The sequence below is a fragment of the Pollachius pollachius genome, assembly GCF_949987615.1.
Source record: "Pollachius pollachius genome assembly, chromosome: 19".
Taxonomy (NCBI): Eukaryota; Metazoa; Chordata; class Actinopteri; order Gadiformes; family Gadidae; genus Pollachius; species Pollachius pollachius.
Genome location: NC_136952.1, coordinates 330,697 through 348,196, shown reverse-complemented (window position 1 = coordinate 348,196; position 17,500 = coordinate 330,697). Strand labels below are relative to the sequence as shown.

The window sequence follows — 17,500 nt, the reverse complement described above, 5'->3', positions numbered from 1 at the left end:
ACCGGCCCCTGGGAGGACGGGGACACGGAGGGCGTGGCCGACAGGTTGGGGGGGAGGATCTGGTGGTGCTGGGGGGAGGACGTGGGCAAGGGGGAGGTGGAGCGGCCAGTGGGAGGGCTGTGAAACGCCTCGCTGAGGTCTGCAGAGTACCTGAGGAGGACACACAGCAGCACGCACACTCTATTGGAGGGGCTTTATTATTCTTTACTGTTTTAGCTTGAGACTCTATTCTAATTAAAATTTTCATATTTGCTTTGAATGTGCTCTTCTACATTTCTACCCAAAAATATTTAGTTTTTAAAATATCAAATACTGTAAAATATTTTAAAACCTTAACATTTCAGCCTATACTCTGATACTTCAACTACTTCAGACTCATTTCTTAACTGTTAAACTTTTTTCAAACAGTTAACAAATCAACACACTTAAAATGTAATCGACTCTTGAAAGCCGCTTCGTATGTTTCCATTTGTTATCACTGACTTCCGGTGGGGTGGCTATCATAAAAGCTAACCATTTCGGACGTTGCGGAGCTTAACAATGTCAATATTTAAGAAACATTATTCTAGAAACACAATGTAGAGATTAAACGGTTACGGTATTTATTATTAAAATGATTAATCGATTGGAAATATGTTCTCTATCAGGCGTTTGTGTGCGGGGACCAACAGGTCCATGGCGGGGACGCCGTTGATACGGCTAGAGGCTACGCGCTTGCTACATATTCAGTGTACATACGGTAGAAGCAAAATGCTACTGGCTTTAAAACAATCGTTTTCACCTCCTGCTATCTAAACAAATGATGTGTCAAATGAAAGCACAGAATACCCAGAGTCCAACGGTATAATTTACTATTATTATAAGCCTCATCATTGTGACTTCATCCATATGAACTGTTCCCAATTCCCCTATGTATTTGTTTGATTGGTTAATTCTGTCAGGCAGACGATAATGCAGCCTTACCACAGGTGGGGTCCTTTTTCCATTTTGTTAACATTGACTCGAAATATTCTAGTTAATTCCACTAGCTGTCGTGACATGGAGCAAGTGTACGTGTGCCTTCATGACCACGTGAGTCATTCTTTGATATTTATATACTAGAAAGTAAGAACAGCACAGTTCACTTATAAGTTAATGATGTGTCAATAAGTTTCACCTAACTGTCATTTCAACTGTTGCGCAACTTTACTGCGTATTCATGTCGCAGCCGCGATCGCATTCACGTCGCGGCTATTTCAAATGCGCTAATTCAGAGCATTGTAAATCACTTATTATTTCACTGTTGTAGACAGTTATTGTATGTACTTATATTTGGTCGTATTTTTGTTACATTGCAGATACCACACAAATTTGACATGACTAAACCTGTACGCCTGTTACGGGTGCTGCCTCCTTGCTCCTGGTGGGAGGAGACTGGGCGTTACCTTGCAGTGACTAATTGAAAAGGCCGGCCCTCCCAAGTATATAAACCTGCCTACTTCTAAGATGGCTGTCTCTCTTTTTCTCTCACACCCTCGACATGGCAGACGCTGGCTGGTCGCACTTTTTCTTTTGTTAAACCAGAACCCATTTGTTCAAATCCGTATATATTATTGTTGATCTTGGATCTTTTGTTTTATGGGGGGAGCGGTTGCTTTCTTTTCTGTTTTTGTGGCAACCCTCTCATTCTGTCCGATATATGGAAAAGAAATAAACCAAAACGTTTTCTTTCCAGAAAATCCGTTTCTTTGAGTTGTTATGTTAGTTGTTCACACGATTTTAATGTGGGCTCGTAACATAAATGGGGGCTAATCCGGGATCTGAACATGTTTTGCGTGTTTATCCCAAGGATTGCGCATCTAAATTGTCTTTTTTTGGGGAAAACGTTTTTACTGCGTCCGCGCATTTGTTTACCGTTTTGACGCGTTATGGGGATTGCGTTTGTCACCCTGAAACTTCATAAAGACCCTTAAATCCTTCTGGGCCTACGCCTACAACATACAGGAGTCCCGCTGTGGATCGAGCAATCTACCTTAACGAAGGAAGCACCCATTTTACATCCTTCAATTCTCAATATGAATTAATATGAAAGAATAACATAAATAACATACTTTTCGGACATAAATAACATTTTGGACAGTGCGGAGCATAACAACCTCAATGTTTAACCTAGTTTGAACATAATGTCGAGCTCAAACAGTTACAGTATTTCTTGTTTCACTGGTCCTAAAATGATGAATCAATTGGAAATATGATGGTTATATTTCTGGTGTTTGTGTACAGGGAACCCTCGTTTATATGCTAGAGGCTAGGTACTTGCTACATATCCGGTGTACTCCCGGTAGAAGCTAAATGCTAATGTCCTAAAAAAACGATATTTTTCACGTCATGCTATCTACACAAATAGGGATGTCCCAATATGATCCACAGCATCGGTATCAGTCCGATATTGGCCCATTACCCTGGATCGGATATCGGAGGGGAGAAAGAAATATGATCCGATCGGCGCAGCGTGTCACGTGATAACAACAGTTAGTCGTCAATTAGTGCAATGCACATGAGAGCAACCGCATGAGAGCTTTGGAGAGGCGCCATCACACGCCGTCACGTTACACACACCAACCTCCACTGGAGCGGATCACAGCTCTTGTGATCGCCACAAGCTTGGCGATCACAAAAGCTTACCATTTCGGACGTCACGTACGTCCAATTGATTAAAATGATTAAGCAATTGTAAATATAATTATTATAAATCAGGCATTTGTGTGTGGGGACCCCCATCTATATGGCTAGAGGCTAGCTGCTTCTTACATATCTGATGTTCTCCCGGTAGAAGCTAAATGCTAACGTCAACAATATTTTTCACGTCATGATATCTACACAAACAATACGCCATATGAAAGAGACTCCGAGGAGTCCAACCGTACAAGCCTTATTGTTTTGTGAGCTTATCTCGATTGACTAGATGTGAAAGAATAACGTCAATAACACTTCCTGGTTACTACAAGTGATGACACGCATGCATTGCATATGCACAAGCGCACACACTTGATTCAACCATTTCAAACTATCAGCTCTAACAGCTCAGCTATTCCATATATTATCTCAAATGTATTCAAACTTTAACCATTTAGCAATTTGTTTAACTCTTCACTTTATGTTTCCAACGATTATTATTTTTTTAAATGTGTGCATGTTTAAATTGTTTACTCTGTGGTGATTAACATAATTCACCCACGTAACTATGGGTGGGGGGAATGTGTTAAGCACGGACACTTTTGGCAGACAGAACGATCGTCTCAGTTCAGTCCTCATTGGCTTTCGAACGAGCTGGTTTAAGTGGTGTTTAATAAAAACTCAGTTCTGGATACTCCGCCTCCGACTCCCGTCTCTCGGCACTACACTGGTGTCCCCGACTTAGGTCTCGCAGAAGTTTCAGGGACCAAAACGAGCATGGCGAATAACGCTTTTATCAAGTTGCTGGAGTTCTCTGAGTTTTCACAGACGGCGTGGTTCGCGCAGACGGAGGTGCGGTTTGCTATCCGTGATGTCACAGACGACACCGCGCGCTATTACCAGGTCGTGTCGGCACTGGGGAGATCCACTGTGACCCAGGCGGCGATTTTCATAGCAAATCCCCCGAGCCAGGGCTTCCTGTAACAGTCAGAGCGGTTAGCCAACGGTTGTTGGCTATTCGGGGCCTCGGGGACAGCAAGCCCTCCGAGCATATGGAGATGATGCTCAACCTGCTGGGTGCTGAAGAGCCTAACTCCCTCTTCATGGAGCTGTTCCTCCAACACATGCCACCGCAGGTCCGGACGGCGGTCCTCCGACCTCGGAGTCCAGACCCTAAGGAATTCGGATACGGATTTGCGCCTGGAGGAGGTCGCGGTTGGCAGCTCAGACGTGAGACTATGGTGCGACGTCTCCACAGGCCAACCTCGACCGCTGGTCCTGGTGAACTGGCCCGTTTTTGGGGCTTTTCATGGCCTTTCCCACCCCGGCAGGAAGCCGTTGGTAAAATTGGTTTCCCAGAAGTCTGTGTGGCAGGGGCTTAGAAGGGACGGTAGTGCTTAGGTCAGCTCATGCGTTGACTGTCAATGGTCCAAGGTGCACCGCCATATTAAGGACCCCTTTGGAGAGTATACTGTTCCCGAGAGGAGGTTCGACGACATCAATGTCGACCTGGTTGGACCGCTTCCCTCCTCTCACGGGTTTACCTACCCCTTCACTGTGGTCGACAGGACGACCTGCTGGCCTGAAGTGGTTCCCCTCTCCTCAACGTCAGCTTCTGACGTGGCCCGCGCGTTCATTGGCACGTGGGTCGCATGCTTTGGGACTACTTCAGACCTCTCCTCAGACCGGGGCTCGCAGTTCACCTCGGAACTTTGGAACATGGTGGCTGAGGGGTATGGGGTCAAGCTGCACCGCACTACCGCCTATCACCCCCAGGCTAACGGCTTGTGCGAACATTTCCACCGTTCCATGAAGGCGGCCCTACGAGCCAGATTGAAGGACGGCGACTGGGTGGATAGGCTGCCATGGGTAATGCTCGGCCTCAGGTGCGCCCCTAAAGAGGACCTGCAGTCCTCATCGGCGGAGCTGGTCTACGGGCAGGCCCTACGAGTGCCAGGGGACTTTATTCCTGACGCCTCGGTTCACTGGTCGGCGGCCAGACAACGTTCCTCCCTCCTGGGAACCGCCAAGGTTTTCGCGCCCGTTCCCACGTCGCAACACAGCACCCCCGCTTTCCGAATGCCCCCCCGATCTGCGCGCGGTGGACTATGTTTTCATTCGCAACGACGCCCACCGTAGTCTCCTACGCCCTCCTCACTATGCCCGTTCAGGGTTTTACGCCACGGCAACAAGTGCCTGGTCGTAGATGTCGGGGGTAGACCTGAGACCGTTTCCTTGGATAGGATTAAGCCAGCTAACGTGGACGTTTCCAGACCGATGGAGGTGGCGCGACCCCCGCGTCGGGGCCGTCCGCCTGCGCCGCACCCCACACTTACCGCTGAGACTCCCTCAACCTCGTCGACCCCCGGGAGCTCCGAGTTGGTGGACGGCACCGACGTGCCTGCTGCTTCCTCCGCCTCGACCCCTGTCATCCGCACGCGCCGGGGTCGGGTCGTCGCCCCTTCCTGTCGCTAGGACTTTGACTATGGGTGAATTCTGGGGGGGCTGGTGTGGTGATTAACATAATTCACCCACGGAACTATGGGTGGGGGAGACGTGTTTAGCACGGACACTTTAGGCAGACGGAACGACCGTCTCAGTTCAGTCCTCATTGGCTTTCGAACGTGCTGGTTTAAGTGGTGTTTAATAAAAACTCAGTTCTGGATACTCCGACTCCCGTCTCTCGGCACTACAACTCCTTAAACTTTTGAACTCTGTTCAAATCTTTTGTGTTTGTTGTGGATTAAGGTGGCTTATTGGCAATCATGAGCAAAGTGGTTCCGTATATATTTTTATTATTATTTGTTCAAGAGTAAAGCAAAGTATCGGATAGATATCGGTATCGGCAGCTAGCCTAAACTGTGGTATCGGTATCAGTATCGAAGTGAAAAAGTGGTATTGGGACATCCCTATGCACAAACGATATCATATGAAAGCCAAGACTCCAAAGAGTCCAACGGTACAAGCCTTATCCTGTCGTGACCTCACTCTGTCTTACCTTTCCTAGTTTGAATGGTCGCTATGGCGACGGCCTACCTGTGCGTGGTGGGGGAGCGGGGGGCGTGGCTCCAGTCCTCAAGGCTTCTGATGCTGCCCATCTGCTGCAGCTTGGAGCTCAGCTCGTTGAGGACGCTCGCCTTCACCCCAGAGAGCGGCGAGTGAAGTCGGCGTCCCTCCAGGGAAATGCCGCCCCGCTGGAGCCCCCCCCCAGGGCGCTCCGGCTCCCCCGGCTCCCCCGCCTCCCCCCAGCCCGCGGTCCGGGCCTCCATGGGCCGGTCCAAGCAGGCGGCCAGGGCTGAGCCGAAGCCCTCGTCCATTTTGTTTCGGATCAGCCTGCGTTTCCTCTCCTCCGATGCAGAGTCCTCCCTCAAGTCCTCCCTCCTCAAGTCCTCCCTCCTCAAGTCCTCTTCCACGTGCACCTGGGGCTGCATGGCTGGGTGGGCAGGGTGGGTGCTGCCTTGGCGGCGTAGCGCCACAGGGGGCGCCCTTCCCCCGGACTCTTTGTACTGACTCATCTTTGGAGGCACTGGGTTTGCCGCTCTCGTGTTCTGATACGATTGGTCGTCGGCATAAGACATGTAGGAGTCCTGGTACTCGCCGGCCTTGTCCCCGTCACCTCCTCCTCCCCCCTCTCCACCCCTCTCCTCCCCCAGCCTCTCTAGGTGCTGCTCGCTGCTGCTGTGGCCGTCCAGCTCCTCGATGCCCGAGTCGCCCACCGCGTCCTGCCAGCCGCCCCCCTCCCACACTGGGGGCGCCGGGGGCTCCCCGGGTTTACCCCCGGTGCGGGGAACCGTGTAGTCAGAGGAGGCTGAGGATATGGCGAAGGTGGAGGCCCCACTGGAGGTCATGGAGTTGGGGGCGGAGGTCATGGAGGTGGGGGCGGAGGTCATGGAGGTGGGGGTGGAGGTCATGGGGGTGGGGCCGGAGGTCACGGGGGTGGGGGCGTTGGTCACGGGGGTGGGCAGAGAGGCGCTGCCCCTGTCCGGGGACATGCTGCCGGGGGAGTGGCTGCGCCCGGCGGGGTGGGTGGGGGTGCTGTGGTGGGTGGGGGGGCTGTGGTGGGTGGGGGGGCTGTGGGATAGGGGCTGGGGCCGGTGGAGCGAGGAGGAGGGCGGGGGGAAGGTCTGGGGGGAGGGGAGGGAGGGAGACGGCGCCGACTGTGTGAGGTTGGCCACCTCGCTGTCGTACGAGGTCAGGCTGGAGGCTGCCGAGTCCCCGGCCTGGGAGGAGGTCTGGGGGGCGCGGCCCGAACCCCCTGCGGACGACCTGGAGGAGGGAAGGGGGGGGGGGCGGGGGTGGAGCGACGGCATTGTGGTGTTGATTTGGGAGCTGTCGCTGTTGGTGTTGGTTCTGGTGGTGCTGTAGGGGGTGGTGTTGTTGCTGCTGTTGGTGTTGGTTCTGGGGGTGGTGTAGGGGGTTCTGTTGGTATTGGTTGTGGTGGTGCTCTTGGTGTTGGTTGTGGTGGTGCTCTTGGTGTTGGTGTTGGTTGTGGTGGTGCTCTTGGTGTTGGTTGTGGTGGTGCTCTTGGTGTTGGTGTTGGTTGTGGTGGTGCTCTTGGTGTTGGTGTTGGTTGTGGTGGTGCTCTTGGTGTTGGTGTTGGTTCTTGTGGGGGTGTTGGGGGTTCTGTTGGTGTTGGTTGTGGGGGTTCTGTTGGGGGTTCTGTTGGTGTTGGTTGTGGGGGCTCTGTTGGGGGTGCTGTTGGTGTTGGTTGTGGTGGAGCTTGTGCAGCCTTTCGTTCTCACCGTTGGCAAACTGTAACGGTGGCGGCAGAGGGTCGGCGAACACAAACTCCTCCTCGATGTCTATGGAGGGGGCGGGGGGGGGGAGGACCATGAGCCCAAGACCCCCCGCCCCAGGGGGTGCCCCCTCCCCCCCGGACTCAGGGGCTGCAGGCAGGGCGGTGGGGACGGTGTACTGAGGGACGTAGCTAGGGTTGGAGCTGGGGCTGGTGGTGTTCTCCATCTGCAGGAAGGAGGGTCTGCGGGGGGCCGGAGGCTGGACGGGGGGCGCCGCTCTCCCGTCGTATCCCTCCAGACCCTCCCGGTCCCGGGGAACCTGGGGGGAGAACTGGCTCTGGTACTGACTGGTTCTGTCTTCTGAGAAACGAACTCTGAGGCCCTCCCTGTGCCCTCCCTCTCTCTCCCTGTCAATTCTATCTCCTCCACCCCCTCCTCCTCCTCCTCCTCCTCCACCCCCTCCTCCTCCTCCTCCTCCTCCTCCTCCTCCAAGCCTCAGTATCCGTGGCGACTGAGGCCGGCTCAGCGAGGCCTGCCCGCCGGCGGCGGCAGAAGAGGTGAGATGGAGCGAGACGGGTGAGGTGTAGGCGGACTGCGTGGGCGTAGCAAACAGGGAGGGTGTGGGGGTCTGGGTGGGGGTGGTGAACAGGGAGGGCGTGGGGGTCTGGGTGGGGGTGGTGAACAGCGAGGGCGTGGGGGTCTGGGTGGGGGTGGGGAACGCCCCAACCGTAGACATCTGGCGGCCGAAGTGGCGGTCCTCTCTCCGCGTCCGGCGGTCGTCCTTCAGGGCGCGCTCCCGGGCTGCCAGGGCCAGCCCCAGGGGGGACGAGGGGTCCAGCACCTTCCCCGTCAGTGGGTGGATGAAGGTGGTGGTGGGCGGGGCCCCGGGGCCGTAGCTGGAGGGGGCGGAGCGGGGCTGGCCGTCCTGGCTGAGCGCGGGAGACGAGTATTCGGGCAGGCCGAACGCCGGCGGCATGCTGTTGGCGTAGTTGACGTAGTTGTCCCCGGAGAACATGCCCTCGTCGATGGACTTGGAGGGCCGGAGGCGGGGCACCGGCGTGTCCGTCTGGGACACCTGCAGGGGCCGGATCCTCCCCCCGCCGTCTGCCCCCCCCCCCCGCCTCCCCCTGGACGTCCTCCTCCGAGGACAGGAAGAAGGAGGCGCTCTTCCTCCTCATGTCCCTGAAGCGCTCCCGGTCGCGGCGCGCCCCCCCGGAGTGGGCCGTGCTGTACGGGGAGGCGTAGTCGGGGGTCTCTGAGGGCGCGGCGGGCGGCGCGGCGGGCGGCGAGGGCGGGAGTGGGGAGGGCCGGGCGGGCGACCCCGCGGCGTCCTGGCTGGGCGCGGGCTCTGCCTCCATGCTGCTGCCCTGGCTGCTGCTGGTGGACGGCGCCTTCACCACGATGGTGGGAATGGCGATGGAGCTCTTCTCCTTGGCCCCGCCCCCCTTGGCCCGGGGCTGCCGCAGCCCGTCCTCCACCTTCGACTGCTTGGTGAGCGCCCCCCTGCCCCCGCGCCGCGGCGGCGCCCGGCCGCCCGCCCCCCCAGCACCTCCTCCTCCTCCTCCTCCTCCTCCCCCCCCGCCCCGGGGGGGGGGCGGGGCCGCGTGCTGGGACCTGGGCGTGGCGCTGGTGGGGGGAGTAGCGCTGCTGTAGCCCCTCCTCAGCCCGCCCATCTTGCCCCCCCCCCTACGCGGGGCCTCGGGCCCCCGACCGTAGAGGGGCGGGGCCTCGGGCCCCCGGCCGTAGAGGGGCGGGGCCTCGGGCTCCCGACCGTAGAGGGGCGGGGCCTCGGGCTCCCGACCGTAGAGGGGCGGGGCCTCGGGCCCCCGGCCGTAGAGGGGCGGGGCCTGCTGGGGGCCCGCCCCTGGGCCGGCCCCCTCCCAGGCGGCCTGGCCGGGGGGGCCTGGCTGGGAGTGGAGCTGGTACTGGGGGGCGGGGGGGAAGGGCATGGCGGGCCCCCTCCCGGGTACGGGCCCCGCGGACAGGGGGGGCTCGGGGGCCGAGGTGTTGGGCGGGGGCGGGATCTCTTCCGGCCCCGGGACGGAGAGGCTGCGGGCCAGCTTCATGGCGGGGGGGTGCAGGTACTGCCTCTCTTCCTCTGTCACACCTGGACAGACACACACACACACACACACACACACACACAGACCAGTTGAAGCTGCACAATTGCATTTAAAGCAAATGATATAGACGTGATTGACTGACTGATGAAGTGTTACCGATGGACTTCTGCCGCATCATGACCGCGTGCTGGGAGCTCTGGCCGGGCTGGAATTGGGCCTGGTTGAACCCCAGGCCCGGCTGCAGGGCCGTCCCCATGGCAACAGACTGCTGTTCATAGGGCATCGGCTGTCACACAACACACAGCACACACAGTAGAGACATGATACCATACTGCCCAGTAACCATCCCAGTACAGTAGAGACATGATACCATACTGCCCAGTAACCATCCCAGTACAGTAGAGACATGATGCCATACTGCCCAGTACCCATCCCAGTACAGTAGAGACATGATACCATACTGCCCAGTAACCATCCCAGTACAGTAGAGACATGATGCCATACTGCCCAGTAACCATCCCAGTACAGTAGAGACATGATACCATACTGCCCAGTAACCATCAGTAGAGACATGATACCATACTGCCCAGTAACCACCCCAGTACAGTAGAGACATTATACCATACTGCCCAGTAACCATCCCAGTACAGCAGAGACATGATACCATACTGCCCAGTAACCATCAGTAGAGACATGATACCATACTGCCCAGTAACCACCCCAGTACAGTAGAGACATGATACCATACTGCCCAGTAACCATCCCAGTACAGTAGAGACATGATACCATACTGCCCAGTAACCATCAGTAGAGACATGATACCATACTGCCCAGTAACCACCCCAGTACAGTAGAGACATGATACCATACTGCCCAGTAACCATCAGTAGAGACATGATACCATACTGCCCAGTAACCACCCCAGTACAGTAGAGACACGATACCATACTGCCCAGTAACCAGAGAATGGACAAAGTCACTGTTTGGCAAGTCCCAAGTCTTAGCAGTCCAGTCCGAGTCCAGTCCCAAGTCAAGACAGGGAAAGACAAGTCGAGTCCAAGTCAAAGTCACACCAAAGCCAAGTCGAGTCCAATTCCCAAACTTTTTCAAGTCTTGAACAAGTCACCATGTATTTTTACTTAATAATGTCATTATTAGGCTATTGATCATAATTTCAACATATCACTCTAATGTACAGTCATGTTCATTGTTTCTGTCTTCAAATGTGTTATGCTATGCGCATGCGCCGAAATCTCATGTTGTTAAAAGTAGCCCAATAGGGTGGGGAAACCGCACAAACTGGCCCTAACCTTTGGTATCTAGGGTTAGGGTTAGGGTAAGGGTTAACCCTAACCCTAACCTTTGGTATCTAGGGTTAGGGTTAGGGTAAGGGTTAACCCTAACCCTAACCTTTGGTATCTAGGGTTAGGGTTAGGGTTAGGGTTAACCCTAAGGGGGTTAGGGTTAACCCTAACCCTAACCTTTGGTATCTAGGGTTAGGGTTAGGGTAAGGGTTAACCCTAACCCTAACCTTTGGTATCTAGGGTTAGGGTTAGGGTTATGCTCTCCAGCAGTCCGCTGCTATTCAAACATCTCAACCTGACCTGTGGGCCCCCATCATCCCTCTGTCCCCGTTCCCAGTGGACCACAACTCATAATGGGAGAAAACCAGAGGAACACTGCGGCGGTCTCCCAGTACCTCGCTGGGGGCGTTGGGGACGATGCTCTTGCTGCGGTCCCGCTTCCCCGCGGGGGTCCGCTGGCCGTGGCCCTCAGGGGCCCGCTGGCCGTGGCCCTCTGGGGCCATGGTCTGCTGCGCTGCCGCCAGGATCTCATCCAGCTTATCTGGAGGAGGAGGAGGAGGGGAGGAAGTGGAGGGGAGGAGGAGGGGAGGAGGAAGAGGAGGGGAGGAGGAGAGGAGGAGGAGGAGGAGGAGGAGGGGGAGGGGAGGAGGAAGAAGATGAGGGGAGGAGGAGGAGGAGGAGGGGAGGAGGAGGAGGAGGGGAGGAGGAGGAGGAGGAGGAGGAGGGGAGGAGGAGGAGAGGAGGACGAGGAAAAGGGGAGGAGGAGGAGGAGGAGAGGAGGAGGAGAGGAGGAGGAAGAGGAGGGGGGGAGGAGGAGGAGGAGGAGGAGGAGGAGGGGAGGAGGAAGAGGAGGGGAGGAGGGGAGGAGGAAGAGGAGGAGGAGGAGGAGGGGAGGAGGAAGAGGGGAAGAGGAGGGGAGAAGGAAGAGGAGGGGAGGAAGAGGGGAGGAGGAAGAGGAGGGGAGGAGGAGCAAGAGGAGGGGAGGAGGAGGAGAGGAGGAGGAAGAGGAGGGGAGAAGGAGGAGGAGGAGGGGAGGAGGAAGAGGAGGGGAGGAGGAGAGGAGGAGGAGGGGAGGAGGAGGAGGAGGAGGAGGGGGAGGGGAGGAGGAAGAGAGGAGGACGAGGAAAAGGGGAGGAGGAGGAGGAGGAGAGGAGGAGGAGAGGAGGAGGAAGAGGAGGGGGGGAGGAGGAGGAGGGGAGGAGGAAGAGGAGGGGAGGAGGGGAGGAGGAAGAGGAGGAGGAGGGGAGGAGGAGGAGGAGGGGAGGAGGAAGAGGGGAAGAGGAGGGGAGGAGGAAGAGGAGGGGAGAAGGAAGAGGAGGGGAGGAAGAGGGGAGGAGGAAGAGGAGGGGAGGAGGAGCAAGAGGAGGGGAGGAGGAGGAGAGGAGGAGGAAGAGGAGGGGAGAAGGAGGAGGAGGAGAGGAGGAGGAAGAGGAGGGGAGGTAGAGGGGAGGATGAAGAGGAGGTTCAGGAGAACAGGAAACGAGTGGTGGTTCTGACACAAAGGTTTGTTTTTAGAGAGAAAAAGGCCCTCAATGGAAGCCAGGCCTGGTTACACTGGTATTACACAAATACCAATTCAAACATCCCATAATGACCCCAACAGACGAGCTTCACCCCTCCTGTGACCCCTGACCCTTCGACCCCAGAGGTTGGCCTATGGGGGCTGGTGAAATCGGTGGCCAATGGATTTTTCAAAAATGATTGTCTGTACACGACGTGAGATGAAGAAGGTGAGGGAGTCTGTTACTTAGAGCCATCTGATACACCGTCCTCTTCTTCTCAGGGACCTGAGACGAATCCAACTCTGGGGAGAGGAGAGGAGAACAGTGAAGGAACAAGACGGAGGGCAGACCTCCAGGCAGGGGACCTCCAGCAGGAGAAACACAGACTCACCTGCTTTCTTCTTCCACGGAGAGGTAGCTGCAGAGAGAGAGAGAGTGGGGGGAGAGAGAGAGAGAGAGTAGGGGGAGAGAGAGAGAGAGAGGGAGAGAGAGAGAGTGGGGGAAGAGAGAGAGAGAGAGGGAGTGGGGGGAGAGAGAGAGAGAGAGTGGGGGGAGAGAGACAGAGAGAGTGGGGGGAGAGAGAGAGGAGTGAGAGAGAAGAGAGAGAGGGAGGAGAGAGAGAGTGGGGGGAGAGAGAGAGTGGGGGAGGGAGAGAGAGAGAGAGGGGAGAGAGTTGGGGGAGAGAGAGAGGAGAGAGAGAGAGAGAGAGAGAGAGAGAGATTAGATCTTGATCCAGAATGGTCGCTCATGGAGGTGAATCCTGCCGCTGAGAACCATGGGTACATACTGTGAGTGTGAGTGGGTGGGGGGGCTGGGGTTGAGATGGCAGGGAGGGCAATGAGGATGGAGATGAGACGGACAGCAGCACACACACACGGCTCTCCCACCTTTCTCCACTGGGGACGGCAGGCAGTCCGTTGGTCGGGATGGGGTTGAAGGGAAGAGACGTTTACTTAGTTAATTATCACACCATTTTGTTTTTTCGTTTCACATCTTCTCTTCTTGAGATTTTAGAAAACGCTGGCATAAAGAAGCATGTCTACCCTCTCCCTTTGCTTTGCAAGAGCTAATCGAATCAAATCACACCAACACTGGTTCATGTCCAAGTACGGCCCTTTGCTCAGTCTCCATCCGATGCACTCCTTCAGCTAACCGAGAACAAAGACTCTCACGAAGAACCGGGTTCCCTTTCATTATCATGAGACCCTTCCTTCTTAGAAATGCCACCATGCCTGTCTGCACAGGACTTTCACAGTTTTATATATATATATATATATATATATATATATATATATATATATATATATATATATATATATATAGTCTTATTGATTTTAGGATGACTACATCCCAGGATTCTAGGGAGACAATTGTAATGCATCCTTTGATTGGCTATCTCTTCAGTATGGGCCTCTCCCATCCTCCTCCCCTCTCTGCCCCCCCACTCACCCATGTCCTCCAGCTCTGACGTCATGGACTTGGAGCGCAGGGCGATGGCGGGGGGGGGTCAGCCTCTTGGCGGGCTGGGGGACTGTGGGAGAACCGTACAGAACTGGTTTGAGTCTTGGGGCCCTATCTTGAACCCAGCGCATGTTTTGTTGCTAGTTTGCACCTGGTTTAAAGTTGATTTTCTCCCGCAGCAAACTCGCGCCATTAAACTTGCGCCCTGAGAGGCGTGTTCTGGCGCACATGATACTAAATTAAATTAATTTAGTGACCCAAAAAAGCAATTGCGCCACTGACGGCAAATACCTGGTCTAAATGCACTACGGATAGCACAGTTCATGTTGCTATTTTGACGTGACATGGCAGGTCAGAACTGCAACAAAAGCTTACACACACGTAGGCTACACACATCACAAATTGAAATATTATGATGTCAAAGATTGTTCATATATGTGAAACTGCATAGAAATAGCATTTGGATTGTGGATTTTTTTTTTTGATAGGGGCTGCATGAATGAACACTGTAGTAGGCTAATGCCATGTGTTAAAGGCATGTCATGGGACCTTTAAAATAATAATAACAATAATAAACTCGAGCAAAGTATATCCCAGCCTTCCAAAACAAAATCAAATTGTAGGTTAAATGACAACGTTGGTTAAATTATTTGGGAAAGAACAGCTGATACAGCGGTAATAAGTTGTACTTTTAAATCAATGCATCTGCAAACACCGTACAGCAAACAAATATTTTCTTGACACAGACATCGTGTACAAGCCCATAACTTTTAGGATTGATGAGTATTGGATCGGGAGAAAGCATAGTTTTAACCGCTAGTGAGTGTTTAAAAGAATGAATGAATGAGGGTGTTTGGCGCACAGTTTAACATGCATCTGTCTCAGCAGAAACTGCAAACGCGCTGTCAAAATATCAACTCGTCAAGTTCAAATGCGCTGGCTGTTAAAGGTGATTGGAGATGGAACTCTCATTGGTTTATTGCATGTTATGTCCAAAACACATCTAGGGGTATTTAAGCTACTTCCGACCAACCCATTTTAGATTTGCGTCATTTATCCACCGGCAAATAGCAACAGCGCCAGAGGTACACCCACAAAGCTACTTGCGTTCCGCGTTTCATACTTGCGTTTCGGCCCTCTAAAATAGGGCTCATAGTGTACCGGAGACCGACGGCCACAGAGCCGCTCATGGGCAGCAGGGGGCGCAGCGGAGCGGGACGGTAATGAGATGCAGTCAGGGTCCTTCTCCTCAGTCCAGGGGACCCCAACAGAATAGGACCACATGGACATGACCTTCATGAGATCGCACAAGGAGCCACCAGGAGACATGAGAACATCCTGGACCAAAGGAAGGGAACGGGCCCTCTGAGAGCTGGGTCTTAAGACGCTATGTTGGAGTGGAGGTCTCTGTACTCTACCCCCGCTGAGGGGGAGGGAAACCCCCCCACCCCCACTGAGGGTGAGGTGAGGGTAACCCCCCCACCCCCCTATGGGTGAGGGTAACACCCCCCATGGGTGAGGGTAACCCCCCCACCCCCCTATGGGTTAGGGTGAGGATGAGGGTAACCCCCCCTATGGGTGAGGGTGACCCCCCTATGGGTGGGGGTAACCCCCCCCATGGGTGAGGGTAACCCCAACTAAGGGTGAGGGTGGGGGGTGACCCCCCTATGGGTGAGGATGAGGGTGAGGGTAACCCCCCCCATCCCCACTATGGGTGAGGGTAACACCCCCTATGGGTGAGGGTGACCCCCCTATGGGTGAGGGTGAGGGTGGGGGTGACCCCCCTTTGGGTGGGGGTGGGGGTGAGGGTGACCCCCCCCATGGGTGAGGGTGGGGGTGACCCCCCCTATGGGTGGGGGTGAGGGTGGGGGGAGGGTGACCCCCCCTATGGGTGAGGGTGGGGGTGGGGGTGACCCCCCCTATGGGTGAGGGTGGGGGTGACCCCCCTATGGGTGAGGGTGGGGGTGGGGGTGACCCCCCTATGGGTGGGGGTGAGGGTGACCCCCCTATGGGTGGGGGTGGGGGTGAGGGTGACCCCCCCTATGGGTGGGGGTGAGGGTGACCCCCCTATGGGTGAGGGTGAGGGTGGGGGTGACCCCCCCTTTGGGTGGGGGTGGGGGTGAGGGTGACCCCCCCCATGGGTGAGGGTGGGGGTGACCCCCCCTATGGGTGGGGGTGAGGGTGGGGGGGAGGGTGACCCCCCCTATGGGTGAGGGTGGGGGTGGGGGTGACCCCCCCTATGGGTGGGGGTGGGGGTGACCCCCCTATGGGTGAGGGTGGGGGTGGGGGTGACCCCCCTATGGGTGGGGGTGAGGGTGACCCCCCTATGGGTGGGGTTGGGGGGTGAGGGTGACCCCCCCTATGGGTGGGGGGTGGGGGTGACCCCCCTATGGGTGAGGGTGGGGGTGACCCCCCCTATGGGTAAGGGTGGGGGTGACCCCCGCTATGGGTGGGGGTGGGGGTGATCCCCCCTATGGGTAAGGGTGGGGGTGACCCCCCTATGGGTGGGGGTGAGGGTGACCCCCCTATGGGTTGGGTGGGGGTGACCCCCCTATGGGTGGGGGTGGGAGTGAGGGTGGGGCGGTGCTGTACCTTTCTTGCGTGCCGTGTCGTCCATCTCGGGGTTGCGGGCGACCATCACCACCTTCACCATGAGGCTGTTGCCCCCCTGACGGATCATGTTGACCACCTGCCTGTGGCCCACCTTCACCACGTTCTGCCCGTTGACCTGCCCCCCCCCCACACACACACACACACACACACACACACACACACACCCGCCAAAAAACGCATGAAATAATGATATTGACAGGATGTTTGACATTTTAACAGGAGAAAATGACAACAAAACAAAACGAACAAATAATGAATGTTATGATGTCATGATGATGGTGGTGGTGATGATGAAGGTGATGTAGATGATGACGATGATGATGATGATGAAGATGATGGTGATGATGATGATGATGATGATGATGATGATGATGGTGATGCTGGTGATGACGATGGTGGTGATGAAGATGATGAAGATGATGGTGATGGTGATGATGATGGTGATGATGGTGATGATGATGATGATGATGGTGATGATGACGATGGGCAGCAGGCGGTACCTCGATTAGGAAGTCCCCCATCCTTAGCCCCGCCCTCCAGGCCACGCCCCCTCGTCCACCGACTCCAGGTACTGCAGAGCGGGGAAGGCCGGGGTGGGTGTGAACTCCTCTATCGGTGTCTGGGCTGCAGGCGGCCAATAGGAGCACAGGGTGAGAACTGGGCCCAGTCAGCGTGAGAACTGGGCCCATCACTGGTCCAGACGACAAGGACCAGTGGACCAGGCAGAAACATTGCAGTGGTTTGAGGTTCCCTCAGGGGGGGGTTAGTGATGGGTGCTTTGGGGTCCATGTTGTGACTGACCTTTGGCTCCTCTGAGCACGAAGCCGAAGCCCTCATTGTCCTTCTTCTGCAGCAGCACCGTCTTCTCCTTGATGATGTAGTCGCTGACAGGGGACAGACAGGGGACAGACAGGGGACAGGCAGGGGGACAGACATGGGGACAGACAGGGGGACAGACAGGGGACAGGCAGGGGACAGACATGGGGACAGACAGGGGGACAGACAGGGGACAGACAGGGGGGACAGACAGGGGGACAGACAGGGGGACAGACAGGGGACAGGCAGGGGGACAGACAGGGGCCAGGCAGGGGGACAGACAGGGGCCAGGCAGGGGACAGGCAGGGGGACCGACAGGGGGACAGACAGGGGACAGACAGGGGGACAGG

The 17,500-nt window shown here is 55.8% G+C and overlaps 1 protein-coding gene across 1 annotated transcript in view; it reads right to left on the bottom strand.

The window, feature by feature from the left end:
- The window catches only part of LOC307090181 (SH3 and multiple ankyrin repeat domains protein 1-like), a gene marked incomplete at its 5' end in the record, with an annotated part of 36,804 nt that overhangs the window by 1,960 nt on the left and 17,344 nt on the right, over positions 1-17,500 (bottom strand). Inside the window, 15 exon segments of the mRNA XM_079756755.1 lie at positions 1-150; positions 5,692-7,457; positions 7,519-7,633; positions 7,904-8,500; positions 8,502-9,498; positions 9,611-9,740; positions 11,154-11,299; positions 12,506-12,562; positions 12,652-12,678; positions 13,710-13,764; positions 13,766-13,791; positions 16,314-16,449; positions 16,835-16,887; positions 16,890-16,958; positions 17,136-17,218. The exon segment at positions 1-150 is cut by the window's left edge and continues 735 nt beyond it. Coding sequence (XP_079612881.1) covers positions 1-150; positions 5,692-7,457; positions 7,519-7,633; positions 7,904-8,500; positions 8,502-9,498; positions 9,611-9,740; positions 11,154-11,299; positions 12,506-12,562; positions 12,652-12,678; positions 13,710-13,764; positions 13,766-13,791; positions 16,314-16,449; positions 16,835-16,887; positions 16,890-16,958; positions 17,136-17,218 — 4,407 coding nt within the window.